The sequence below is a fragment of the Physcomitrium patens genome, chromosome 1, assembly GCF_059467195.1.
Source record: "Physcomitrium patens ecotype Gransden chromosome 1, ASM5946719v1, whole genome shotgun sequence".
NCBI lineage: Eukaryota > Viridiplantae > Streptophyta > Bryopsida > Funariales > Funariaceae > Physcomitrium > Physcomitrium patens.
Window position 1 is genome coordinate 127,306 of NC_143410.1, and position 27,072 is coordinate 154,377.

Here is a 27,072-nt window from a genome sequence, read left to right on the forward strand (position 1 = left end):
TAAAGAAATTACAAAAAAAAAATCATAAAATGATAAGTTAATCTCAAAGAAAAGTAATAATGAAACCCTTAAAAATCCAAAAAAAAAACCATAAAAAATAAAAAATAATAATTTTAAAATTCTAAAAATGAAAATTAGAATAAAATCATAATTTAGCTCTATATAAATCTTAATAAAATCCTTAAAAAATCTTTATGAAATCATAATCAAATCCTAATAAAATCCTAAATAAATCTAGGTAAATTCTAAATAAACCTAATAAATTCTTATAATATCTTTATAATCTCAATAGCTATTTATTAAACCATTGATATCAACTAAAATTTCATCCATATTTCAATCCACAAGTAAATTAAAAGTATATAGATTTAAAAAAAAAATCAAACTAACCAATTGAGAGAAAAAGTTCCTAAATTTCTTGAATGTAGGCTATCATCCTTCTATAAAATGGACATTTAACTTTTAGCAAATTTTTTTCTTTATTGAAATATTTAATTGCTCTCTAATTTTATAAATGTATAGATATTAAAGCTTAATATGTTCTTACAAATTTTTGCTTTGATCAAATTAGCGGATTTCTTAGGATCATAGAAGTCCTCATTGATCCTAAAATTCAAATATCTAAGATTCTAATCTATTAAAATTCTCATATCTTCCAATCTAGCTATTTGATTGACCTCAAATTTTTAAAACACATTAAAAAAATATAATAATATATTTACAAAATTCCACTTATAAATTCACTATAATATTTACAAATTTTTCAAATATGTTAGATTCTTTTTATTTTTCAAAATCTAAAACCTCTTAATACATATCTCACTTTGAAAAACTCTTAAAAATTCAATATACATCCAAAAATTTTGAATTCAATTTTAAAACAATCTTCTTAAAGTTTGCTTTCAAATATTTTTTTAAATTAACCAAAAAAAATTTAGAATTACTATAGGAACATAGTTTTGTGCCTTGAGATCAGATTTTGATTATGATTCACAAATGTTCCTCTTTGAGCATCAATTCTTGGTTTCTTAGAGTAATTTTTGCTGAAAACTATTCTTAAATCTTTTCTAAAGATGTTTATATTAATTATTGTTCCTATCCACTTTGATTGGCTTCATTTATAGCCCTTCAAAGTAAGTAGAAGTCCCTTCTACAAAAAGTTAGCATTAACACTTATAAATTTTTCTACCACCTTGTCTATTTTTTATGTTTTTAAAATAATTTGCTACAATACTTTCATTTTGGCTCTTCCATAATATAAACATTCTTTTAATCTTTTACCTAATAGATGTGTTACAATACAACATTATTTTATGTTTTACTCTTACATTAAACAAAAATGCTTAATCATGACTTATATTTATTTAATACACATCCAATTTGATTTTTTTTACATGACTAAAGATTTATTTAGAATCAATAAGGAATAGTAATAAAATTGGATGATAAATTTTGATAATAAATTTGTGTATGTTTTTATTATTACCTCATCTAATTAATAAAATAGTGGACTATCCAATAAATATCATATACAAATTATTCAGATGAAAAGTACAAAGTCCATCTCAATCAAATATTTTATTTCTAATTAGTTTACTAATATACTTAAATGTAAATTTGTGAAGATAAAAAGTTGTTTAAATAATATGATAAACAGATTTCAAGGAAATACTTCAATGTAATCACTACATTGAAACAAAATTTTAGAATACTTAAATCAAACTTGAATTGGTTTCTGGTTTTTCCCGAATTTTTCTGTAGGAACTATATTTAAAAACAATGACAATGAGTAGAAATACAAGGTGGAAAAAAATCTGGTACACAAAAGCACAAAATTATTCCAGAAACAAATGTAGAAGCAAGAACATATTCTCCATCTTCAGGAAATCAACACAAGAAACAAAGCCAAAATCTGAATGAATGCCGGGATTGATTTAAATTAAGAATCCAGCTACTAAAAGAAGAAGGAAAGACCCAATCACAAGCTTTTGCCTCTGCTATTTCGGCATGCGATTTTAGGCAACTGAAGATCACTCGGAACAATTAATAGTGGTCAACTTTAACTCTAACCTTTATTTGTAAAAGACACAAATCTAGTTTCAGTGCTCGCGCGTGCCATTCTCTATTGTCTTCTTATTAGAATTAAGAAAATTCGAGTGCTCTAGTGCAACTGCTGAAGAGAGTCCAGAAACTGTACAGGAGGGTAAAGAAGTTGGCACTGAAACTCTGCTCCGAGCAACATCCACAAGGATTCTGTGAGGTTTATGGTATTGTTGCATCCTTCGAAATGGGATGGATTATTTCAAGAGAACATATCATAACATATATACCCAAAGATGGTTATGGAAGCTTAGGCTGGGTTGCATGCATGCACGCCCCTGCAGCAATCAATCATCCTCCACTCGAAACTAGCACTTGGCAAATCAAATTTCTACTGAAGGCATGGACAAAAGTATTTGGAGAATCAACTGCTGCACACAATTAAAATGCTCCGCTCGGCTGAATGTGCGCCGCTGCTGCACGGCACGCTGAGAAGGGAAGGCTGCTGCTGCTGCTGCAGTTGTTGATCCAGTATCAGGGCGGGTTGCATCACTTCATTCACAAGGTGCTCTTCACCTCTCCTTTTTTTTTTCACTTGTACCACAATACCCATTAAAGATTTCCATTGCCACTGGAAACACCTGTGTACCGTGTGTGTGTCTGTGTGTGTGTACACACAGACACACAAACAGACATCATTATAAACATATATGTATATCTCAATTTTGGAAACTGCAAGGAGTAACACTAGGCCAGGGAACAGGACGATAAATGAGGGGGTATCAGTCGAGATTGCATGATTTCATTATCAACCAGAACCGTCATCCTTTGACCCACTTTTTCTTTTATAGATTTCACCTCCGATTTAACTTCATTTGAAAGTGGAACTTCTAGGGTTGTTGATTTGTATTCTATGTTGACGATAGAATCAGTTTAGAATCGGCAAGTAGGACATGTAGCAAGACTTGGCTGAACAGATTTGCATGCTCTCTCTGTTCACTCTGGGCAGTTTCATGCAAGGAACGGAGACAAATGTTCTGTTCGTCAGCATACATCGCAGCGCGCATCTCGCCGCATTGCCGAGCGAGATCGCCACCGTTGGAAGAGTCTGTGCCGGCCAGTGGGTGCGGTGGAGGGAGAGGTGGTCGTAAGCCCGGGGGCCTGCATCCCTGGATCACGAGCCGCAGTCCAAGGGAAAAGGGCGCGGTGAATGATCGGGTTGAGTAGCGACACATGCTCGTGATTGTGCCAAAGGTTCCACGTACAGATATCTTTGAAAGCGTCTCCCGGAAGGGTTACAGTCCCGTCGCTGCCACTTCTCTGTCAAGATTGGTGGAATTCCCCAGCGGTAGCGTTTCCAAGCGAGTGGCATGAACGCGGGACGGAGCTACATTCACGTGGGCATGCTCTAGTTCAAGGAGTTGCTCTTGTATGCTTGGATCTGATTTTCATCGCCCTGATTCTAATTGTTGGAAACGGTTAGGAACGACGGTGAGTTCGGAATTTGCATTGTCGTGGTCGTTCAGGGTATGTGGTTATGGTTTCGGATCTTGTCGATGAAATTGCAGTTTGATAAGCAAGGGGCTTGATGCTTGTGTTGCTGAGAGACTGTTGGTTAGTGCAGTCACTACCAGTGGTTGTATTTGGGCCTAATTCGGTTTGGTGATTGCTCCGAATCGATGGGACATCTGCTACTTTGTTGCGGAATCCCTGCATCTTTTTGTGGGCTTTTATCATATTGTGTGGTGTTGATTTTATGGCTGGTTGAGATCATGTAATACTGCAACCTACAGATCGAATCGGTTTAACATTACTTTTGTGCACTGGTTTCCCTGTCACACCTCTCAGGACTTAGGTCTATGTGATGCTAACTATTGGAACCGTGCAACTTACAACTATTACCTTTGTTTCATAATGTCTTGTCAGGTGGCGTTGGTTTCGAAGCACGTTGGGGGTGAATAAGAGGAGTGTTTTGAAGCGGATCGTTTTACGACTTCCATTAGGGTAAAGGTGCCTGGGTTTCGCAAATAGGTCGAAGCAGGTTCTTGGCTGTGTAGCCGGGGCCCCGTTTAGTTCGCTTGCAATACTAACATGAGCAATGTGGTCGCTGTTCCATCTACTCCTGCAAATGATGGGGTTTCGAACGCAAGTGATATCGGTGAGTTGCGCATCATTGTGTTCGTTAAAAATCTCTTTCTGAATTGGCCTGAGGAAGTAACTAGAGCATTAGAAAACGTTTCAAGTAATAACCTCAATAAAAGAACCCACAGACAGTATGTGCAAAGATTGTGACATTTCAAAATCTGAAGTCCTTGTATGTAGCATATATTGAAAGACATCAATGTAAAATCCGTGTTTTTATGTCAATCGATATGGTTTTCTTTTAACTGCATTACACAAGTTGTATATGGTGCCGACGCCTGAACATTCCTCTCGACTGATTGTATAGAATTTGTTGTGTACAGGCTTAGAAGCTGGGACCAACAATAAAAGATGCGAAAGGAAAGCTGGGAAAGGTACTGAAGCACAAGATCCAGCTTTCCTGTATTGTATTTACGTTGATCCCTCAATTTCTCACAGACGTATGGCAATCTAGATATGAGTTACTGTTGGTTCCCTTGAAGAGATGGTGTTCTTTTTAAAATAAGCATTTTTCTGAAATTGTTAATGAACTCTATGATTCCGGCGAGTAAATCTTGTAACCTCCTTATAATTAGCTTGGTTTTGCATCAGTCTTAATGTATGCCTTTTACTGAAAGGACTTAAATATCGTCCTAGAAGTCGAGAAGGTTTTTGCTGTTGTGGCAACTTTCTGATCACATGCATTGATTTCGATCTTCTGTCATTAAACTGGCAGGTAGGAGAAGAAGACAGGCAGCCGAACAGCGGAGGATTGAGCAGCAAAGGTGGGGTCAGTACGTGGAAGACGAAGATGAGGATTTCAGCGTGGTGGTTCCCAGCCCTTCTAATTTGCGTCGTCGTGCAAGGCGATCCTTGCGTCGGAATTCAGCTCGAGATGATCTGGAAGAGTACTTGAATGGCCTGGCAAACGATGACCACATTACAGGAGTGGATGGCGATCAAGATCTTGACCTGGCTTTGGGTAATCCTTGTGGCATGCTTCCAGTAATGGAAGTCTATAGAATGTCTTGCATCAGGATTCTGGCTCTTGTCTGATGCTTGGACTTTGTGCGTATTCAAGAAGGTAGGTTTTGGGGCTATGACCATGCTGTGCTGATGCAATTGAAGGCACAGTTCTTCTGGGCTTAGATATAGGTTTTGCCAGGATTTGTTAACTTACGCTGAGTCTTTCATGTTGGTCAAAATAGATTTTTTTAGTCGCTGTTGTGATTTCCGGAATCGTGGTTGCGATAAGATCGTAATTTAACCCTCGTCACTGTTGGAATTGTTGTTCGTTGCAACAGCATTGTCCTTTTCACTTGCGGAGCAGACCTCGACTACCCATGTTGCCCAGTTTGGAAGATCAAACCCATCAAGCATCGCTGACATGTCATACGAGGTTTGTATATAATCTTGAATTTTAGCACGGTCTGGTCAGTAATCTCTCCAAGTGCTTTGAGTCCAGCTTTAGAAATAGTTGTTCGCCACGAAATAATCTGTTGCGACTGAAGAAGAGATTGTTGATGATAAGCAGAATCTGGTTCAGCTTGAGAGTGTGCGCTGTGTAGCATCAGCTACACTAGTTGCTGCTTTGCCGGTGTGCTGCTTTAAAAAGGAACAAGCAGCAGCCTCTGATGAGGCATCGGAAGTGTGCGTAATTTGTCAGGGAGAATATGAGCATGGCGACTTGCAGGTCAATCTACCATGCCATCATGGTTTTCATCAGGCGTGTGGAGCTGAGTGGTTACTTTCGTACTCCAAGCTCTGCCCTGTTTGCAAGTATGATGTTACTGAAGTGGCAACAACTGAGGCTTCATCATCCATGTAGTTACCTTTTAGGCGTAGTTGTATTTCCTGTTTACACATTTTTTTTCGCCCTTGTAGATTTCGTGTGAAGATATGGTGGGATTCAGTGTCCTTCCAGTCACTTCAGCTCATTGCTCATCATCCAACCACCTTCAGCTCTGTAGCTTGTGTAAAAGGCGACGGTGGGGTGGTGTTGAAAAGAGGCAATTGGATCTTTGTTTTTGTTATGGTGCTGTATGGTGCCACGACATGTAAAATCACATCTCCTAAATTTTGTACAGGGTTGATTCGAAATTCGGTACAAAAATTATCCCTAATGTCTAAATCCGCTGCACTGTTGAAATGGGATACTGGTGTATGGAAATCGCGCGACCGTGAGCAATGAAAATGGACACTTGGAATTGCTAACTGTGAAGGGTGTCAAGTCCAATCACAAGAAGTCTTACTTCACAAACCCGCACTATATTGGCATCCTGGAGATTGTGGTATGCTTTTGTGAGGTTAGGAAACGATGCCACAATACCTCTATCATTCTGAAGCATGACCCCGGGCTTGCGATGAAAATTGGACCGTCATGGTATAAGCACGATTGTTTCCTTTACTGCGTTGTACAGGCCATCGAAAATTAATTCGAGTGAAGAGTTGTGCTTCCTTATCGGTGCCCGAGAGTAACCTAAAACTGCACATACATAAGCATGAAGCGGACGGCTAGGTGGAGGGATAAACAGCCACACACACAAGCAGATGGTGCGAATCATCTGTGTGTAGTTATGGCACGGTAAAGGCTGTGTCTGTGATTAAAGATTCTTTGTGCCAAGTTCGGCATTTTTCGCAACTTCATGAGGAATGTAAAAGAAGTAAAATTGCGAAGGCTGAAGTATCGTTACACCGAAGCAAATGTAACAGTTTTAATTTGCACCATGACCAAGTCGATGTGTTCGTGACACATTTCCCAACTCCATTCATTCTTATCAATACAGATGCTACCTAATCCAGATATTGACGAAATCGACTCTTCTGGTTGTTCTTTGGTGTGTGTAGTAATCAGTGAGGGGCAGGTTTACTTGGAGCATGGATCTTTTTGTGTCATTCATCGAAAGTAAACGACTCAATGTTTGCTGAATCTGACGCTTCCTCATCACAGAGGAAACCGATGTGAAAGTTGTGAACGACGTAGAAATTTGGCAGTTGAGTTTCAGTCTCCATAACTTTACACGCTTTGGGATTTGGAACTGAGGCTCCTGCTGATGGTGCTGTGGAGGAATCCCTTAGCGCTTCCTCAAATTTGGACCAAGTCCCATTCAGCAGGTTTCAGTATCAGTTACTTTTCTGGTTGTTGGTTTGAGGACTATTGTTGAGCATTTCTAGATGGTCATGCACAAATCTGTTTTCTGTTAGTGAGGCTGGTGAAGATAATCGGTTAACTTAATTAACAAAATTTTCACAATAAAAAAAATCTTTGTTTTGTGAAAATTTAAGGTAGATTCTAAAATGTATTAATATAGTACACATTTTTTGAGAGATGGCATGTTGGTATTAAAATGAATGTGCTTGAGTTTGTTGTTAATTTTGTAGTTTGTGGATGTTTTTGGATGATTTGTGTGATCATGTAATGTATTTGAGAAATAGAAAATTATGTCTTTTTTTGGAAATACTAAAACATAATATCTCTTGTTTTGTTTGATTCTTGTATTGATAAGCCATTGATTAGAGTGTGATCAAATAATTTTCAATTAATTCAGAAGCAAGAAAATATTCAATAAATGCATGCTTTAGTGCTCTCAAATTATATGTCTAGTAATTTTGTTTTTATCAAATATCTTTAAATCCTCTAAATTGATAGTTTATTAATTACACACACTAATAAATTTGTTATGCTTGATTTTTTAAGATATGATTTTTTTTAAATGAATATTTTTGTTCTAAAATTATATTTGATACTATCAAAACTTTAATGATGAAGTATTATGATAGGTTATTGATAAACTTTTCTTTCTTGGTTTTTATATTTATATTTTATTATTTTTTCTAATTTAAAACTTCTAAATTCAAAAGCTTTTACAACCGAGCGTAGCCATATTCTCAAAGGATTGTGTATATAAAAACATTTCGTTATTTCTACTTTAAAATCTTGTCAAGAGAGCAAAGAAAAGTTTAGATTAAAAAATCTTAAGTTTTAACCAAGATAAAACCAATCACAATAATTCTATAGATGATGTTGTTTAAGCATTGAGGCGTTTTAACAAGAGAAAAATTGTAAACATATAACTACAAATTACTCAACGTGACGTACCGTCATCAGATTTCTAGAGTTTATGAACACTACGTATAAATGCACTACTACTAATGTGTTGTTGCTGAAGACCGGCTTAGGGCACAAGGCTTTCCACCAGAAACGATGTGTTTGTTCCTTTCTTTTCAAAAAACCCAAATGCTTGAGCGATAGTAGGTTCTTACATCTTGCAGATTCGCCCACTCCAAATTCCGATTTATCTTTGATTATTAAGATGTGACACAGATTTGATGGATGATTTCTTCCTGTAAACGACCTCAAAACTAGGCTCTAGGTATTTTGCAATCTGAGAGTGTGAAGATATCGAGAATGGTGGCACCGTTTCATACATCTATATATATATATATATATACATATATTAATTGGGAATGTAGGAGTAGCTGTGAAATTACTGCAATGGCTGCTTGATTGGCTAAAATAGTTGGTGTAACACACCTAACGAAAGAACTCTCGCACGGGAATGCTCTCCTCAAGTGCCCGTTGCAGCACCCGGTTGCGTACATGATCGGTGACAGTGGCATGTGTCTGAAAGCGCACTTCGGTCCATTCACAGTTCTTCAAATGCTCCAGATGCATCTCCGGTACGCAGGGTTGCCTCCGCCGAATGGATCCCACTTGTTGTACTATTCGCAAACTGCTGGTAACAAAGGATTCTGTCCATGTACCTCTCGATTCCCACGACGGCTTGACCTCCCGGACAGGAATTCCATCTTCTTTACAAACTTCAATGACGAGTTGCCGGATTACGCCGGGGAGAACTCCATCGTCTAGCGATGCTGTCTGCACCTCCAGATCAGGGTTCATCGCAACCACAAAGAAATTCGTGACGGAACCCTCGAGAAGTCCGTCCCCATCGTCGGACACGAGGACGATTTCAGTTGCACCCACAGGCTTGGCCCTTTCCAAGGGCTCACGGGTGCTTGCCCACAGGGAGAATTTGGCAAGGGGGAGCCTGCGCCTCGAACCTAGTACCGCTATGTGAGCAGCAGGCGGTGGTGATCTTGGCACATAGTTGGACATGTGAACACTCACGTTCCAGCCGAGATTTGCACGCTCACTATCCGGACAAGTCGAAAGGTGATCGGGAGAAGCCAGAACAGTGATGTTGATCTCCTCCCCAGATCTTCGCAGCGTCAATGCTCTATGGAGCCCCGCCTGCATATCCGAATCAAACAATATGGCAGCGAAGAACAGACTGAAAATGCTGCAACATGCTTAACATTGAGTGGAAGACTTGGCAAAGGCGTATCAAAAGCTCTAATAAAGCCTGAGAAAATCCTGTCCCGCTCTTGCCAATGAATGAATGAGATGCCTCCTGGGTAGCATGTTTGCAACAACCACAGAAGGAATCCGCTGACCTGCAAGGATGGGTTGACGAGGTCATGAAGTCCGTTGAAACTCCCAAGCGGATGAGGGAAACGATCCGACATAGCCGAGGCCAGGACCTCCATGGACTGGAACAACCTCCGGATGTGTCTTTCCCACAACAACACCTGTGCCCCATCGTTACAAGTGCGAGTAGTGGTGTAGGCTCCGTGGGTGCTAGACTTCAAAAACACGGAAGCAGGCCTCGTATCGAGATGGACACATCCCTTGTTGCAAACAAACATCCACGGTGCAGCAGCAGGTGATTCCACCATAGCCAGCAGCCGAGTGAGTGCCTAGGTCCAAGCTACGACGACGACGAGGGAGTGCCAATGTAACACAACAGAGGATGAAACCACTACACCGGAAAGGAAATAGTGCGAGAGACAGCTCCGAAAGAGTGGAAAAGAGCGTGAAAGAGCCGCAAGAACGATAATAAAAAGACCCACCAACAACAACACCAACAAAAACAACAAGAGAGGTGAAGAATTCAGCGTCAATTCGAGAGACCCAACTGAGAGACAAGCAACGTGAGCGAGGGAGAGAGAAAGAAAGCGTTGCATATTTCCTTCCTTCATTCACAATTTGCACCTTCTCTTCTCCCACCTCCATATCTATTCCTGATTCTTTCACAATTCTACTTAACCTAATTCAATTTCCAAAGTATATTGATAGTATTCTAAATGGATCAATGATTTTTTATTTATTGTAATTAGTGAATTATGATTAAAACCATTAATATGTGGCTTGTGTATTATATACAAAACTTTATAGTTGATTTTTTTTTTTCTTTTTTTTCTTTTTTTTTTCTTTTTCCTTTTTTTTCATTATCTGAATTTTAAAAAATTAATTGTATAAATGATGAATAATATTTTTTAACATTTATATATAGACTTGTAATTTTGCCCAACCAAAATTAAAACATTGTAGTATGTTTTATTCCAAACAATAATAATAATGCTTAACATTGTATTATTTTTATTTTTTGTAATTGGACATTTTTTGGTTGTACTAATATTTAATCATTCTTCTATTTACACCAAATATTCAATCAATATAAATGCATACAAATAGTGCTTATCAAAACAATGTGAAAGTAAGTGAGTTAAAGCTAATTATATTTTATAAGGTATAAAAGCATAAGCTTTGAGATAAAATATTTAGAAATGGATGAAATTGTACTTAATACAAAAATATCACAAAGAAATATAATATTAGTTCTATTTATATTACTAGAAAAGAAGAGAAAAAAAAACTTTAATTCATTATTAATTATAATTTATCATTTTTATTTTTTTTTCTATTGAAATATAATACTAAAAAAAACTGATTCAAAAATACCTATTATATTCTAAATATAATAAAAATATATGTAGATATCTTTATATTTCTAAAATGTTGAAAAGAATATTTGACAAGTTACAAAAAAAAAAATTAAATATCATATACAAATTTGCCAAAAAACTATAAAATTTTTACAAAGTATATATGTAGTATTGGACAAAATAGACATATAATAAATTTATAACAAGATAATTATATTATGTTCTTTATTTTCACATTTTTATATTAATATTTTATTAATTCACCTTAATGTCTTAAAATGATGATTTGAAGACATGGAATCAACTTTAAATACAAAAAAAATTTAAGAATACAATAAATAAATATATATATATATATATATATATATTGTAAGCCTCTATAAAACAACACATACATACCTCCATACAATTTTAACACAGCAAATACACATAGTACAATACAACAAATATACACACATATATTGCAGCATAATAAACATATATACATAATACAATACAACAAACATATATATACAATGCAATACAACAACCATCCACATACAATGTAACACAATAAGTATATACACACAATTTAATACAATAAACATATTTATAATAAAACATAACTAGCATAAACATTATTCAATATAACATATACATTTCTAGATCAATACATCTTCATTGTGAATTTGTAACACAATGTCCCAATCACAATATATATCCACATTGCTATATAAAATACATCTTTATTATTACTTTGCAATGCAATATACAAACTACTTGACCTTCTACTTACAACTAGCAATCATTACAAAGCAATGGTTTCAAACCTATTTGCTACAGACAAACAAGGTAAATATTAGATAGCCCTTCATCCACAACATCCATTATCATCAAATGCATATTTCTTTTCTTGGGTAGATCACAAAGATGAGACATCATAATCATATCAAGTTATCATCTTCTTATTGGTTATTTTGTTTTTTCTTAGAATATAGATTTTAAAAGAAAACAAAAGAATCAATGATAAGATGGTTTTTAATACACATTTATATTGTGACACTTATAAATTAATAGTAGAAAATAATTTTTTTATTACCAAACATTGTATCTAAAGTCAAATGAATGTCCATTATTCTTTTTTTTTAACCAATTTTTTTTTACCTTGATGGAAAAAAAATATGTAACAAATGCATTGTATAAACCAACTAGAAATTAGGTCTCTTAAAATTCTCTAAGTCCAATGACAAGATCCTATAACAATTTACATTGATACACATCTTCTTAGAATAGTTTGAAAGTCTCCAAAATATATGCTTAAAATAAACCTATTTTAATTATAGAAAAATTCTATATTCCTTAAAAAGACATAAGTATATGTAATTAGATGAACATTCTATTTTATTGGTGTGAGGTGACTACACTCCACAATTATCTATTAGCTATGTTGTTACAACCATTCTTCTATCAAAGTTAGACATTTGACATGGCCTTTATTTCTCCTTCCCATCTAAGCTCTACATATTCATGTTACTTGGTACAACTCTCAATACTTATATTTTGTAATTGCTTCTTAATTCTATTAATAGATTTTCCTTTTATAAATCTTAATGGAACTATATTATATTTTTTAAATGGAATTTTGTAAGAACTAAGCTTCTTCCAATTGACAACATTTCATAAAAAATTCAAAAAATTGAATTTTTTTTCTACCTAACAAGCATAAGATTAAATCCCCATAATCAGCAATATCCTATTAAGTAAAGATACATCAATGCATGAGACCAATGGAATCTTAAAATAAACCAATTATATAATTTTAAAAATTATTATATAAAGTTGTACCACTTCATATTGTTTGACATCAAAAACCACTTTGCAATTTGTGCACCTAGTGCATTCGTTGCATAAACACAAATTCTTTTGTTTTAGATCTATGTAATAATATAAAGTATATTTCTATACACAATTTTAGTAGAATTATAGATTCATCACAAAATACAATCTTTACTTAAGAGGTTTGTGTACTCAAAAGACCCCTTTCAAATGCCATGGTTTAAAATGTCAGCTTCATATTTTTTTCTTTGTTAAGAAACTTTTAGAAGCATTGGCTTTTGGATACAATATTGAGAATCTTTTAAAGTACAAAACCACTTTTGTGAAACTTCTCAAGTTTTCAAATCTTTCCCCCTTCGCCTTCTCCTAAGTATAATAAAGACCCATTCGTAAGCGGTGCTCATTCAAATGTGCACCTTGATGGACAAATGCAAGTGGGACTGTCGTCAATGCTCCTATACTTTTAGGGGAGAAGCGTTTGATTCCCTAGTGGAGAAACACTTTCTACGGCTGATAGTGATCACATATACAATGCCATTGCAAGGAAGGTTACAACTTCACTATTTGAACGGAATCTTGTCTCTCCATACCATTCCACAATGTCAACATAGATGCTGTAATACAACTCTGAAACGCGGGATCGTCGATGGTCGTGCAATCAAGTTGCGGAACCGTCAGGATGAGAAGAAAAATAGATCAAGTAATTCAGAAGATCACCAATGCACCGAAAATACTGGGCTGGTATTCTCCAAACTCAAATCAGGGGATATAACTTAAAACAGTGCTCCAGTGAGCATTAAGTGGAAAATGGGACTCTTCTGCAGGTTGCTCAATGATTTCCACAGAGATGATCCAGATCTGTACAATTTGCCAAAACAATCGGCGCCTAGACTTATGCCCAACCCTCAGATAAGCCATCTGGAATTAATTGCTCCTCATCATCCCTTCTTTGTACACTAGTCTCACCATCTACATCCTGCATCTGCGGTACTGGCTCGCTCCTCATTTCAACAATTGCTTCGTCTGGAGACTTCTGTTCTTTTACGACGTGGGCGACGATCACTGTAATATCGTCCATTTTCCCACCTATACTTTGTAACACCACATCATTAGCTGCAGGCATGTTTATGTACACAAGCAGTAACCAAAAACCAATTTTCTCAGTCGAAAGTAATCACTTGCAGAGAGAGGTCTACACCTACCTGTTAATTTTTGCCCTAAAATCTTCTTATACCAGGGTACATCCAAGCCCTGCACAGACGATGGATCACGTTTGCATACAGCAGCTAGCAGCTACTGCGACCAAGAAAAGAAAGAAAGAAACAAGGAAGGTCAATAAGTAAATCAATTCTTAATCAATAACAATGATATTGACACAAACTGTTTGAGACTAACCTGCTGAATAGCCTCTTTGCTATAAGGTGATTCATATGCAGGATCCCTGGAATTCTTGCTGGCCAGTGCTGCCAGCGCCTTTGCTACAGTCCAACCAGATTGCATTGTCAACATACGCAAGTCATCTAGTATCTGATATTTTAAGTTACCGGTACAAGTTCCACGATACAAGCTTCCACCCTAGTGAGTACACAACAGGAGAACCAGTCCAGACTTACCACTCCGAATGGCCGACTCCTCATCAGAACCTCCGAAGACGCTGAGTGTAGTCTCGACATCCCGATCATACACGTTATCGAACAGTCCATCTGACCCCATCACGATCGAGTCTCCTTCCTTCAGTTCTGCTTTAAATACCTGCTCCACACTCCCCCCGCTGTACTTAGCCAATCCAGAACCAGTACGAGGATAATCGTCGCAAACAATAAGGGGATTGGAACATGACACATGCAAAGTAGTTGACACTGAAAATAAAAACATTCTATTTTAGCAAATCTTGGCATGATATTAACAATTACCATTGCATCTGCAGCTGATTGACCACTTTGCTCAGAGCTGAATTGATACGGACAATCGAAATAATGCTGTTGCGGTTGTGATGCAAACACTACCCGACCTGTGGAACAACAGTCAATCTTCGATCAGGCTTAAATCCTGCCAGTTCTGCAATTCAGTCGGCGCATGACGGAGCCACTGAATATACAAACAGATGCACGTACCTTGCCGAAGAATCCTAATGCCACAATCGCCAACGCTGGCTACATGAAGAACGCCATTCCTTTCCAATAGTGCCACGATGCTACCTTTCAGAGAAACCCGAGGTGTCAACAACCCGTCACTTTGTACACTTGTTTATCCCTCATGAAGGAAAGTTCGACCAACTCGTAAAAAATTACCTGCATATAATCATTAAATCCACTAATTTAAAGATGTGTGGTGAGTAACTCACGCTGTAGCAGCTCCGATAGAATTCGTTGCAGCATGTGCTTTCGCCAGTAGCATCTGCGCATTGAATTCCATCTGGCAATACCATGTACCTCGTTTTAAATTGCAATTCGCTGGATATCATGCGTATTCATCTCTTGAAAACCCAAAGAGCTCTCGTCTTCTCCTAGCCTTTTATTTCATGCAAGTGGATAGCACTTGCAAGAATGGGACTCACCTGGTCTCCAAAGAAGAATACTATTTAGTCTAACGAAGTACCTAGAGTAAGACTAGAAGTTATTTTTGAAGCAGACCTCCTCAGAAGACACAGCAGCCTCAGCATGAGCCATAAGCTCTTTGGAGTAAAGTGCCGGATCGACATTTTGCTCTGCCCACCTGACATTGCAAGGCAATCCAAAATTAAATAGGTTCTTTTCACACTAATTACACACGTTTATGGTGATAGGTTTCAAGGTGCATTAGTGACCACTTCAACAGATCCAACATTCACAGTTCCGAAAGTAGAATGCGGACAAAGGGCTGCATGAGAGATCTTACCCCCCGACGCCATCAGCAATCCCAAGCACACCTCCTCCGTAATTGCTCACAAAGTATGCATCTTCACCACCTTTCTGTACCTGCTCATGTAAACACTCACACCAAAATGGTTGAATAAAGTAGCCCAGACCTAATGGCAGCAGTGACAGCTGTAAATGAAATTAATACTGCTACCAACACCGAGATCCCCACCTTATCTGGATGTGGAGTCATCGTAGCCCCAACTGCGAAGGCCAGCTCCACACTGCACACTCCACCCACAGTCACTCTTTCGAGACAACGGAACTGCGAAACGTCGGATTATCCTCATGAAGGAGAACCAACAACGTCGAGCAAGTCGAATCCTCAAGTAAACACCGAAGATATATTCCCTCTACAACCTCTCTCCTCACAGCCAGAGTTACGAAACGCGCCTTCCCACAAAAAGCATGCACGAAGCTCTCTAATTACACGAATTTTCGGCTCCACAATGGCTCGCCTTCAGGAACAATCGATCGAGAGCGCCACGAATTTCACTCGAAATATGAAACACAAGTTACCTGGTGGACTCCAACGCTGTTTGATCCTGAGAAGCGGAGGTGGCATAGGCCACCAGCTGATGAGAGCATGAGTATGAGTGGAATTGAACGCAAGGAAAGACCGGCGCAATTCGAATGCGAGACAAGTGATTCCACCCATTTCCTGGCGGGGCACAGAGTCGAGAAGGGCCGACTAGTTGTTGGTGGTGGTGGTGCAACCGGGCGTGGGGGCGCACCGCAATTGCTGGTGTCGCCATAGCCACTGGAATGAGGCTAAGCTGGAGGTGGTCCATGAGAACGATCAATCTGCAAAATGGGTATCAGATCCTCAGCTTCCCATCCACTTTAGGCACTGCTAAAAACTTCGCTTTGAGCGTACCCAACAAGTACATTTCTCATTCCTGTTCACTGGACAAGGCAGTTCCACACAGAATGGCCCTCCGTCTTCATCTCTTCACCACAAAGGTCAGTGGGCTTTACAAAGCGACACGATGTTAGGGGGAGATGCCCGCATTATCTCATTGCACCCAGTTCTTGCCCTTGTTCCAAGCATTCACCAGAAATGAAATAAGGGGGCCCACTTATAATCCAGGATGGTCCCCCCCCCCCCCCCCCCCCCTTCTTCCCTGGAAAATATTTCTCATTGTAAATCATTTCCCCAAACTATGATCCATCAGACCTTAAAGCCATAGATGGATCAGAATCGAATAGCTGGTATGAAGATTATGCTGGGTAGTTCAATCATAAAAGTCCAATCTTGGAAATAAAGTTACAATTTTTTTCTGTTTTACTCAGTTTGGCTGTTTTTTCACAATAAGGGTTTCTCACTCGTAATGTCAATGCCAGAGCACTACTGCTTGTTTTGTCATTGTGGAGGCTTGTCAACAATTTTATTGTAGTTACAGCAAGTTGTCATTAGATAAGAGATTCAAAGATTGAGACCCTTTCTCGATTGCTCCGGGTACATTACCAAAATTTCCTAAACGAATATGTACAACTGTCATTGTTGAAGTCTTACAGCAAAATTCTTAGTCCGACCTGTGTCTCGTGTGTTTTTTTTATTTTATTTTTGGTGCTTAAAAGACTGCAATTACGTGAGCTGTTCTCCGCGGCAGAGGTGACAGATCAATTCACAGTCGTAACGCTGCGGCTCATCTGGATTTGCCCGGTACATCTGGATGCAGACAATCTGGGTTGTGCAATAAGTAAGCTGCGTCTAATGGACATAATCCAGATGAGTTGGTCACTTATTGTTCGGAACAGGGTTTCAAGAATGAACTGGAATTTCGGGACCCACCTGTTGCTTATGTGTTGAAAACGTGCAGTCTGTGAGCAAAGCAACAAACTTGAAACGAAATGTGAGCAAGCCAACTCAGGAGGGAGATGATCGTGACCTAGAATATACAGCACTCAACTCATGCTTCTCTCGTTGGGATATTAATGCAAACGTGACCATGAGGAGATCGATGCTATGCGAGACGCCAATTGACGAGACTAAGGGATAGACGGCAGTTGTTCGAGATATGACTAAGAGGGGAGAATAAGAAGAGTAAAGTAAATAAATCAACCAGAATGTATAATGTACAAGGCCTGGCAAGCCTGAAGGTTGCGACTATTATATGCAAACAGAATTGAGCTTCTCAATCAACCCATCTCCAACCTACTACCTTTGCTATGTCGCGGTTCATCCTCAACCTTGTAAACGAGTGTGGAGGTCATTGAGGATCGCCATGGCAGCCTGGTTCCTTGTTAACATCACTTGCAATTTCTTTTCCGTTGCAGCACGGCCTCGACAGTAGCACTGACCTCCACAGGCTCACTTCAACCCCGCACTGCAGTTCTTTGCTCACTATTTGACAAATTACAGAATCCTGTGAAGCACTCAACTATATCTCACTTGAGTACGGAGGTAGAAGCTACTTTACCCAATCTCCCTTGTCAATGAACCACCATTTTATCTTCTCCAACGACACTCGTGAGCCCTGTATTGGGCAACTTGCACAAACTTGTATGTGTAGCTGTTGCTGCGGCGGCGGCCGATCAGTTCACGACCTGGGGTTTGGAGTAAACCGTAATGGATGAGACGTTTCCTAGCGCCGCAGCGGCTGACTCAACGTGTCGGAGTAAAAAATCATATATCTTTCGCTTCAAGCGAGCTTTTGTTTCAATCAATTTAGTGTCTAGATCATCGCCCATCAAGTCCAACCAATCGTTCACTCGCTTCAGTTGGGACAACATTGTGGCAATGTGAGAATTCTCCTGCTGACTCATAAGTTTGGCTCCGTGTGGCAGCTCGTCTCTGTCGCTGTTGCCTGAAGTGGCCACATGGAAGCCCACATCCAGCGCATTTTCCATAAAGTTGAGGAACCACCGCTGCGCTTCTCTCTCCACCTGCTTCGCCAGCTCTGCCGTCTCCGCTAAACCCTTGCCTCTCACCCATGCCGGTGAGGACGTTGCAGCAGTTGGAGCAATAGACGCCTTCATCTCTACGGGTTGTGCCTCCGGAGTCACCTTGCTCGTTGCTTTGGAGCTCTTTCCTAGACCAATTCTGCTGATGGCGTTGCTTCGTCGTGAACTCGTCAACACAGGTCCCTTCATCAGGGAAAACATAAGTTTAGCATCATGGCACATCTGCCAGACTCGTATCAGAACTAACACAGATCACATTCTTGCAGACTAGTTCCTAGCACGAAGATAGGATTCGAACTTAACTGGAGACTGGGATCTCGGCTCTGTGGCAGTTCTCTTCGCATTTGCGACATGGCTTACACTTGTCAGAGCAGAGCGAGTTTTTGGAGAGGATGGAGTTGATGGAGTGCTCCTGCTTGTTAAAGAGGGCGAGGAACTCCTCCCTCGAGGCACCATGCTAGAACTATCCAGCATGACCTGCGACGGCTGATTCGAGGTTCTCTTGAGCATACTTCGAAGAGTGTTACCTGATACTGATCCTAGTTGTTTGCCCTGAATCGAAAAGGTGGCCAGATCAGAGGTGAGAGCAGCATTGACCCAGCTTGCAGCACTGCGCGACTTCTCCATCACTATTAGAGCCTTCTCATTCGACGCCTCGTTGGCGTCATCGGTGGGGAGGACAGATTCGGGGGATTTGCGAGCTATAAAAAGTGCATCTGATACGGCCACGGCATGCTTGAGAGATTGATGGAGGCTCAGAAAGTGCTCCACAGAGGGTTGTGGATGATCGATCCGAGCAACAGAGCACAGCTCTGCAAACATGCTGCACAGTTCGCAAGCAACACATGGGTAACTCCTACAATCCGATTTGTTTCGACTGCGAAACCATTATGATGCAACAACAACAACACATAATAATAATAATAATAATAATTTTAAACAAAAAAAAAAAAAAAAAAAAAAAAAAAAAAACTGTGTGTTGTATCAGTTGCAGAGACGCAGTAGTTCAAGTGAGGAATAGGGTTTCCAATTTGCTTGCCTGAGACTTCGAAGAACGCTCTCCGCTGCTGAAGCTTCTTGGAGGGCTTCAACCGCAGCCAACGCTGCAGCCTCCCTTGATTGCATGGCTTCCTGCACAAGTATCAAAACTCTCTCATGAATGAGCTCATTTCGAGAGAGAGATGACTACACTCCAATGGTAATTTAAACCCTACATTCGAGTTAGCAAGAGGAACTTGACGCAAACCAAGGTAATGCTGGAGTGACTGTGAAGACTGACCATGCCATATGTAGCGAGGCTCCCGGGCAGAGAGTCCCAGTAGAAACCAGCGGAAAGTCTCTGGACCACATCGATGTCATTCACGATGACGCTGGACATAGAATTGGACGGCGAGACGGGTCCTACTGCAGAGCCGGTGCTTTCTGTTCTGGCATGGCTCACCTTACCATTTGCTACTTGCGGTGACGACGACCCCGTTTCTGACGACGTTCCATTGCTGCCCCCATTCTTATTCCTCGATCCAGATACCTACACATCAAAGGTTCCGTCAGCCAAGCAATCCGACATCCTCTCGCCGTACATAAAAGATTAAGCTCCATACAAATTCAAAGGAAAGATTAGACAGCTTACCGAGGACCATAGCTTAGCCTTGACGTCCGGTTTGGAGGCCTTGGGCTGAAGACGATCTTTGACGTTCTTGGCAGTAGCCGCACCTTCCCAGCTCTTACGCAACGTGTTCTTAACAACCGACGCGGCAGGCTCGGGAGCTCGCGCATTGGTGCTAATGGGGCGTCTTTTGGTAGCATCTGTGACGATATTCGCAACTCTGCCTGTGCTCACGGATCTTTTGGTGATGGGTGATGCTTGCATGGCCCTAGTACTGGTAGTTGGAGAGTCTTTGTGAGGATCTTCGGAACACGCCACCACGCTTCTGGTGAAGCCAGTGCTCGGCGATCTTCTATCCGTGAATAGAGAGTTCGTGACAGATTGGGATCTGAAAGGGGACGAGGATTTGTTCACCTCCTTCTGCACCAAGGTGCAATCCGCATTCATCTTAGGTTTCTCCGAGCGCACTTTCACTCTGGAGACCTGCCTCCCTTCTTCGTGTACCACATTAGACCTCGCAGACTCAGGAGCAGGCTGGGGCTTGAAAGACGCATTTCTGACCATGGCACCCCGCGCCAACCTCTCCGTAAGCTGTGCCCCGTAGCCGTCCGAGGAAATCTCAATTGTCTTCTCCACTGCCACCTCCACATCCTGGAACCTAGCAGAGGGAGACCTCCCAAAGGAACCATTCACCGACGGCCCGTTCGACCTCTCCGCATTCTTCCCTGCAATGCTCTCCGCAGATGATGGATCAAACCTGCCATAAATCCTGTCAATAGCTTTCAGCATACTTCCTACAGCCCCACAACTCAAGAGAAATAGATTCAACTGGATGGAACCGTTTTCACCAACCTGTTGGAATTGCATCGGTCGATGGTGTCCGAGGTGCGCAAGTCGGGCTGAAACAGATCGGGCTGGAGCGAAGTATCGATCGCTGATGCCGGCACGACCGTGGCCACAAGATCCTGCGGATTTCCCACACACTGGTGACGTCCAGGCAGAGGTCTAACTCCTCGAAGAAGCGGCACGGGGGATCCAGCCTCCAGCCTGTCTACGTGAATGAACTGCCCCAGTTGCAGCTTGTCACTCAGGATTAGATCGTCGTGCTCCTCTCCTAGCGAGACATAGGTGGCGTGCGACGAGTCGGACACCTTAATGTAGAATCCTTGGTTTGGCCACAGCTCGCTTCCGTGGAGCGCTGGCACGATGGAGATCACTTGCAGAAGTGCGGAGCGGTGTTCTCCTGTCACCTTCACACCCGAGTTGATATGCTGCAGGAGCTTCAGTAAAACTCCCGGCGTTAGGGTAGCCATCACTAGGATGCACCCTTAGGTGTACTCTCGATCTGAAGCCCTTCCCTACAATCCCTGCTTTAAAATGCGCTTAGGATTACTGTCACCTTCTGGCGCAATTGTGACCACCGCGCCCCACTTGTGGGGTACCCTGCAAAATATGAATATAGATGGATAAGTGTCACTTGGCTTTACTCAGCTTAGCTTGGTTCTGCTCTCTCGAGGATCTTGAGTCAAAGGAAGCCATTGCCTTTCACAAAATTCCTGCAGATTCCTAAAGAATCAAGGACTATCAAAAAGCAGAAGTCTGCTGGCTCCTGGTAAGCAGGATCAACGAGCAGAAGCTCCCATGTATTCACAAATACACAAGCGAATTGGCGCGCAGAAGCTCATCTTGATATTATACCGAAAGCTCGGTGCATTACTGCAAGACTCGTCTGATCAATCAAAGATTATTCTTTCTTGCCATGTTAAATTGCAAAGACACGATTCGTGCGAGAATTGGCTGATCTTCTCGGTACGGCAACAGTCCCCTGCTCTACGCCTGGAATTCAACCATAAACCTTACCACTCTAAACTCAATATTTGAACAACCAAGTTCCTTCTAGATTTCCTGCGCCTTCGCAATAGGCGGAATTCGTCACAACGCCTTCACCGAGATGGTGCGCTTCCAATTCCGAAGCGGTTCTCAAAATCTTCGAATCTGACACATTCAAACCATCGCAGAAAACCTTCCCTTCGCCCCAGTAGATGCAACACCAAGAAACGACGGTCTGCATATTCAATCCCCGATACCTTCGACACAACACAATCCTGACCCACAGATCGTCCTACTCATGGACCCAGAAAAGACGCCCTCGAAAAATCATCCCTCGACCGAGAACGCACAGCTTCGCAAGCTCCAAACTCCTGCTCCAAGAATTTTGAAAGGGAAAATACTAAAAAAAAATGAAACCGTAGGAGCCCAATAAAAGAAGGGGGAAAAAAATGAATAACCCACACCACACTAATGAACAAGTCAGACGATTAGAACACACACCAAATCGCCTGCATGGGAACACGCTCTAATCTCGCGTCGTGTCTCGTTCGGCCCAGAAGTCCAACTCACCAAGCTGTGCACCCTCTGCCTAAGCAGATAGATATCTACAACGGAAGCACGTGGAAGAATTCGGGACAGAGGAGAAGGAAGAGGTGCGGATAAATCCCGACGGGCAGCGCAGCCACGCACACGCTAGGCCAAGAGGAGAGCAGTAGGCGGTAGAGGGAGCAGCAACATGAGAAACGATGAGGTTGTTGTCTCAGATGGGATCCAGAACGGTCGTTTCCGTCCCCTCCGCTTTGTTCCGCTCCTTCACTTGGTCGCTGTGTGATCGTCTTCGTCTTCTTCTTGTTCTTCAGCGGTGGCATTTGGCAGTGAAGGAACGAGCTCCGCATCCTGCTCTCGCGCCATGGCACGCGGGGACCCCTTCCTCCCTGTGTGCTCGTCGATTTCCTGCAATGGCCTCCGCTGTGGTCTTTTCGGCTGCTGTGGGGTCCCTCCCCCACCTGTCCCTGGACACGTCCCGCTCTCCCCGCTTTGCTGCCACACTTGTAGCGGCCTTGCCTTCCCAGCTAAGCTCAGCTCCACCCGCCCGGGATTCCTCCATTGCTATTGCGGAGGTGGAGCAGGAGGAGAGGAACAAAAAAAACATCGGTCAAATGCTCGCCCCCAAGGTACCACCTTTGGGCTCCCCATGGTACCACGTAAGGATTGGTTTGATGATTCTCTCGTCTCCCTTGGCTGGTAAAAACTACCGCTACCGCATACAATCTTGTCGTCACTCCAAACCTATCCTCCCTCCCCCCCCCCCCCCCCCCTTCTCTTCGCTTCCTTCTCTCCTCAATGGGACCCATTTCTATGCTTGCTGCCACACACAGCTACATTCATTTATTTATTTATACTTTTGCTGTGGGGTTTTCCTTACCCTACTGGGAAGCCATGCTGTGGGGATTTTTTGGTGCTTCACCAGCTTTGTGCAAATTTCCTGAATTTCTGCTTGGCCTGCTGCAGTTGCTGGGTGGCATGTGTGCATGTGTTCAAGTGGCTGGTAAACCAAAAGGACCATGGGAATTTTTTTTTTTTTGCAGAAAATCAAAAACAAAAATGGTGCTGCGTGACCAGGCACTCCCCCCAGGGAAAGTGAGAAAGTGAGGAATGAATGGATTTGATGCTGGCATGATGATCAGATTCTTAGCCAGTGGATAGACCCTACACACCTGCTCAATCCATTGAAATGTGGGGCAGCCTTGGTCAATGAATGGAGGCTTTTGTGTGGATTTGAAGGGAGGGAGGAAAAAGAAGAAACAGGTGTGTGTATGTATATATGTATATGAGTGAGAAAAGGAGTGAGCTTTGAGCAGAGCACCCAGTTTTCATCCTCTTTCCATCCACACACTAACAAATACAAGTGAAGGGCCCTCTGCCTTAAATCCTGCCTTCCACACAGGGGGAGAACAGCTCTCACCAATGTTAAGCTTTCAAATCCAGTGTATGACCATTGCTTGCTAAGGCAACCTGGTTTCAGAGGACCCATGATGAGAAGCTGACATGTGTAACTGAATATGAGAATGAGTGACAGAGATGGAAATTGATGGTTAATCTCAAATGGAAGGGGAGGGACACTGGATTGTGAAGAATGCTGTGTCATGGAGTTGGGTGTGTTGACCCAGTGGCAATCTAAGCACACTTACCATCAAATCAGCTTTTTTGTTGTATCCCTCTACACCCATTACATCTCTCCTTCAGCCTTCAATTTTGGCTTTTAGTGTGGACAAGCATACCTGTGTGAAATATCTACTTGTCCTGTGGAACAGGCCCTTCTTTGGTTAATCCCCTCATGTTGTCTCATAGACTGCTTTGTGTGACCTGAAGGGCTTGTATTCATGTGAGTGGCAACTGTATGCCAATGAAGCACTTGGGATTTCTACTGTAGAAGCAAGATGGGTTTCTACAAGCATGTGGAGTGGCAAGTGATGCTGCAATGTTTCTGCTGTACTCATCCACAGTAAACCAGGTTGCTTTAGGAATAAAAGGGGTGATGCTGGACAGGAAGAATTATCCACTTTTAGCACCAATGGCCTTACTCTCAGGGATTTGTGCGCTTGATCGTACAGGCATTAGGCATTTGACCCTTGGAAACCCTACATGAGCTTAAAATAGCCAAAGACTCTAACCATGATAACTTTCTAGAAGTCAAATGCTCCAACCATGGTTGCTACCTAATTCAGCAACCATTTGATACATCTCCACAATGAGATTTTTTTCCTAGTTAAAAGCATCTCATAATTCCATAATAATGTTATTTTATTTTATTTTATTTGAAGATACAGACTTGTATATGGCAAAAGAACTTTTGGCATTCACAACAAAGTAGAGTGAAAATAAGTGTTGACTGCAAATAGTGGTGTCATCATTAAGAAACTATTTCTTCTTATTGTGCTCATATTCCAAGTTAATTACATAATTCCACACATATGAGTGCTGATTAATTTAATAATGTGGTAAAATTACAACCACTTCATAATTACCTTTGACTTAACAACTTTGGACTCTCAGGATGTTTTGGGAAGAACCAATGAAATCTGCATTGAAAGAAACAAACAACCTTTAAGCAAGCAAAATGTTGCATGTGATTAAAAACTATATATAAAAAAAGTCTGTATCCATTGAAAGTAATCAGGGTCATGGAACTTGGCCATGAATTACAGTGAGCATGGTGCGTAAATCCCAGTTGACTTTGATCCCTCGACCACCAAACCAAGTCTGCACTTATCTCTTTGAAAATGTCACCACAAATTGCTGAACACCACCATTATTGTTCTCAGCAGTGTGATTAAGCTTAGCTATCAAAGGAGCAGGCAGGCTGGATTAGTCCACACATTCTAAGCACCATGAGGGTATGAGCCTACAATGCAGGAGACACACAACAATGTGATGGTGGGCCCTGCCTGCCATGTACAACTAGCTTGGCTTACCCAGACTCAATATCTATGACAATTTCTCTGCCTTTGAGAGCTTTGCCTTGCAGGTGTTAACTTGTCCTGGTGTCCCTACCCAACAGAGCCAAAGAGGCCACTGGGTATCTCCAGTTGGTGAAACCCAGCTGGAGAGCACACCAGGATATTCCATAACCTTGAGGCACCATGCAAATGTTTCATTAGTAAAGAGTAAGGGTGAGCGCCTTTGTCAAATATTAAGGACTGAGATGAGGAAGAGCAGGGGCAGAGGTAATTTTTAGGAGACGATCATCGCAAAAACAGAACAAGGGTCAACAGGGAACACGAGGCCGACACTAAGTAAAGGTTGTGGCTCCGAACATTAATAGCTTGAAGCCAAGGTGCGCCACAGAGTTGTCCTTTTGGCTTCATTTCCAATATTGGTTCTGTCCTGCCGTCTTCTATATTTGTGGTCTGTTCCATTTACGATCTCCCCTCCAGATCATCTACCTGAGTTTCACATTGGCATCTCAACGCCTAAATATGACGGTCGGGAGCAGAGCAGAAATCATCTACCAACTCTACCTTACTCCCACGAATTCACTTGTAAGCTTGCGCTGAGAGCAGTAACCGGCGGAGTTTTGATGTGTCTGCCGGGGTTTGCTACGTTTTGCAATCTTCAGTGTTGCTGCAACATTGTGACTTGAGGGAACATGGCACTGAGTGCAGAAAATTTCTTTTTTCTTGGTTAACACCATACCAATCCTTGATCTGTAATCCTGTGCTGTCAACGTTCGTCGCAACATCGTAGTTCCTCAATTCTTCTATATCTGCTATAAACCATCAACAAACGGCTTCGCTCGCTTTTATCGCGGGCTGCAACTGCTAGACCTTGCTCTGAATCTGCAGGTAGAATTGGATATTGTTCAACTCGACGAGGCCCGAATGCATTAATTAAGTTAAATTGATTGCAGTTTTGTTTTGTTGACATCCAACATCATCAGGTGTGCGCTTAGATGAACTCGCATGTATTCCTGATCAATGTCTCAATACAGATCGATTCTAGGCATCGAAAGCTGCTGAATCGTAGCTTCTATTGCGGGGGCAGAGAGTTCTCACTCAGTTGGTCGGCACATCTCACTCGTTTCATTAGAAGCTTGAAGCTTCCTTGACACAACAGTCGGGTTACAAAACTTGATTCGACTTGAGCTCCGAAGGAGATGCCAGCAAACGATTAGGTAAGAAGGAAAAAAGGAATGTCTATTTAGTAGGTTGATAATTTTGACTAGGTTTATGTAATCACTTCAATTAGAAAATCACCAAAACTAATATGTGTATATATATATATATATATATATATATATATAGATTGACACCACATGCATGAATGCATGATTGCAACTTCGAGTTAAGCTTCGGTTTTTATGACGGTGCCCTGCTTAGCCTTCGGAGTTATGCGTCATTTCAACCTAGTAGGAGTACATTAAGCGGTGCAAAAGCTAGTCTCTGGATCTACTTCCTCAATTATCTAGTGTCTAAGGCAGATTCTACTCTCCACGAAATACCCATATCATTCGACTGTTTCAGAAACCACCTCAACATACAAACCATCTCGAGATAGATGCATGAG

At 41.2% G+C, this 27,072-nt stretch overlaps 4 protein-coding genes across 14 annotated transcripts; 1 reads left to right on the forward strand and 3 right to left on the reverse strand.

Annotated features, from left to right (window-relative positions):
* Window positions 1-3,350: 3,350 nt before the first annotated feature.
* LOC112291172 (uncharacterized) lies at window positions 3,351-6,292 on the forward strand. 5 transcript variants are annotated; one of them, XM_090250198.1, is made up of 6 exons: window positions 3,351-3,567; window positions 3,967-4,198; window positions 4,506-4,556; window positions 4,898-5,143; window positions 5,466-5,560; window positions 5,696-6,292. In XM_090250198.1, exons 2-6 carry the CDS (start codon window positions 4,132-4,134, stop codon window positions 5,987-5,989), a joined length of 753 nt encoding a protein of 250 aa, XP_090106324.1. In that variant the 5' UTR covers window positions 3,351-3,567; window positions 3,967-4,131; the 3' UTR covers window positions 5,990-6,292. The 5 variants fall into 5 exon arrangements, with proteins under 5 accessions (XP_090106324.1, XP_024394034.1, XP_024394056.1 ...); XM_024538266.3 differs by having other exon boundaries at window positions 3,351-3,531; window positions 4,490-4,556; XM_024538288.3 differs by having other exon boundaries at window positions 3,351-3,531; window positions 4,490-4,556; window positions 5,828-6,292.
* A 2,157-nt stretch (window positions 6,293-8,449) lies between these two features.
* Window positions 8,450-10,207, reverse strand: LOC112278928 (uncharacterized). Its single transcript, XM_024512856.3, has 2 exons — window positions 9,619-10,207; window positions 8,450-9,415 (listed from the first exon to the last, which is right to left on the reverse strand). Exons 1-2 carry the CDS (start codon window positions 9,898-9,900, stop codon window positions 8,696-8,698), a joined length of 1,002 nt encoding a protein of 333 aa, XP_024368624.1. The 5' UTR covers window positions 9,901-10,207; the 3' UTR covers window positions 8,450-8,695.
* Window positions 10,208-13,534: 3,327 nt separating this feature from the next.
* LOC112283630 (putative protein phosphatase 2C 26) lies at window positions 13,535-16,466 on the reverse strand. Of its 3 annotated transcripts, none has more exons than XR_016502950.1 (11): window positions 16,182-16,466; window positions 15,835-15,886; window positions 15,643-15,722; window positions 15,399-15,480; window positions 15,110-15,180; window positions 14,880-14,959; window positions 14,679-14,776; window positions 14,379-14,517; window positions 14,161-14,243; window positions 13,968-14,061; window positions 13,535-13,851 (listed from the first exon to the last, which is right to left on the reverse strand). XR_016502950.1 is itself a non-coding variant. In XM_024522625.3 (11 exons), the coding sequence occupies exons 1-11, from the start codon at window positions 16,451-16,453 to the stop codon at window positions 13,658-13,660; spliced, it is 1,200 nt and encodes a 399-aa protein (XP_024378393.1). In that variant the 5' UTR covers window positions 16,454-16,466; the 3' UTR covers window positions 13,535-13,657. The 3 variants fall into 3 exon arrangements, 2 of the variants coding, with proteins under 2 accessions (XP_024378393.1, XP_024378382.1); XM_024522625.3 differs by having other exon boundaries at window positions 13,968-14,016; XM_024522614.3 differs by having other exon boundaries at window positions 13,968-14,058.
* A 1,232-nt stretch (window positions 16,467-17,698) lies between these two features.
* Window positions 17,699-22,945, reverse strand: LOC112283615 (protein CORTICAL MICROTUBULE DISORDERING 2). 5 transcript variants are annotated; one of them, XM_090250368.1, is made up of 7 exons: window positions 22,576-22,945; window positions 21,028-21,618; window positions 20,200-20,932; window positions 19,849-20,097; window positions 19,609-19,700; window positions 18,873-19,392; window positions 17,699-18,752 (listed from the first exon to the last, which is right to left on the reverse strand). In XM_090250368.1, exons 2-7 carry the CDS (start codon window positions 21,486-21,488, stop codon window positions 18,201-18,203), a joined length of 2,607 nt encoding a protein of 868 aa, XP_090106494.1. In that variant the 5' UTR covers window positions 21,489-21,618; window positions 22,576-22,945; the 3' UTR covers window positions 17,699-18,200. The 5 variants fall into 5 exon arrangements, with proteins under 5 accessions (XP_090106494.1, XP_024378350.1, XP_090106449.1 ...); XM_024522582.3 differs by having other exon boundaries at window positions 20,200-20,944; window positions 22,507-22,843; XM_090250323.1 differs by having other exon boundaries at window positions 21,028-22,376; window positions 22,507-22,815.
* Between the last annotated feature and the right edge of the window lie 4,127 nt (window positions 22,946-27,072).

Excerpts from the sequence above, each read along its gene's own strand:
- LOC112291172 (XM_024538266.3), top strand. The coding sequence starts at position 4,139 with ATGTGGTCGCTGTTCCATCTACTCCTGCAAATGATGGGGTTTCGAACG. Across the intron at positions 4,557-4,897 it reads CGAAAGGAAAGCTGGGAAAG|GTAGGAGAAGAAGACAGGCA; the intron begins GTACTGAAGCAC and ends TTAAACTGGCAG. Across the intron at positions 5,144-5,465 it reads AGATCTTGACCTGGCTTTGG|CATTGTCCTTTTCACTTGCG; the intron begins GTAATCCTTGTG and ends TCGTTGCAACAG.
- LOC112278928 (XM_024512856.3), bottom strand. The coding sequence starts at position 9,900 with ATGGTGGAATCACCTGCTGCTGCACCGTGGATGTTTGTTTGCAACAAG. Across the intron at positions 9,416-9,618 it reads TCGTCAACCCATCCTTGCAG|GCGGGGCTCCATAGAGCATT; the intron begins GTCAGCGGATTC and ends TCGGATATGCAG.
- LOC112283630 (XM_024522614.3), bottom strand. The coding sequence starts at position 16,453 with ATGGACCACCTCCAGCTTAGCCTCATTCCAGTGGCTATGGCGACACCA. Across the intron at positions 14,960-15,109 it reads TCTATCGGAGCTGCTACAGC|CATCGTGGCACTATTGGAAA; the intron begins GTGAGTTACTCA and ends TCTGAAAGGTAG. Across the intron at positions 14,244-14,378 it reads GGAGTCGGCCATTCGGAGTG|CAAAGGCGCTGGCAGCACTG; the intron begins GTAAGTCTGGAC and ends GTTGGACTGTAG.
- LOC112283615 (XM_024522561.3), bottom strand. The coding sequence starts at position 21,488 with ATGGCTACCCTAACGCCGGGAGTTTTACTGAAGCTCCTGCAGCATATC. Across the intron at positions 19,701-19,848 it reads GCCTCGCTACATATGGCATG|GAAGCCATGCAATCAAGGGA; the intron begins GTCAGTCTTCAC and ends ATACTTGTGCAG. Across the intron at positions 19,393-19,608 it reads AGCGTTCTTCGAAGTCTCAG|CATGTTTGCAGAGCTGTGCT; the intron begins GCAAGCAAATTG and ends CGAACTGTGCAG.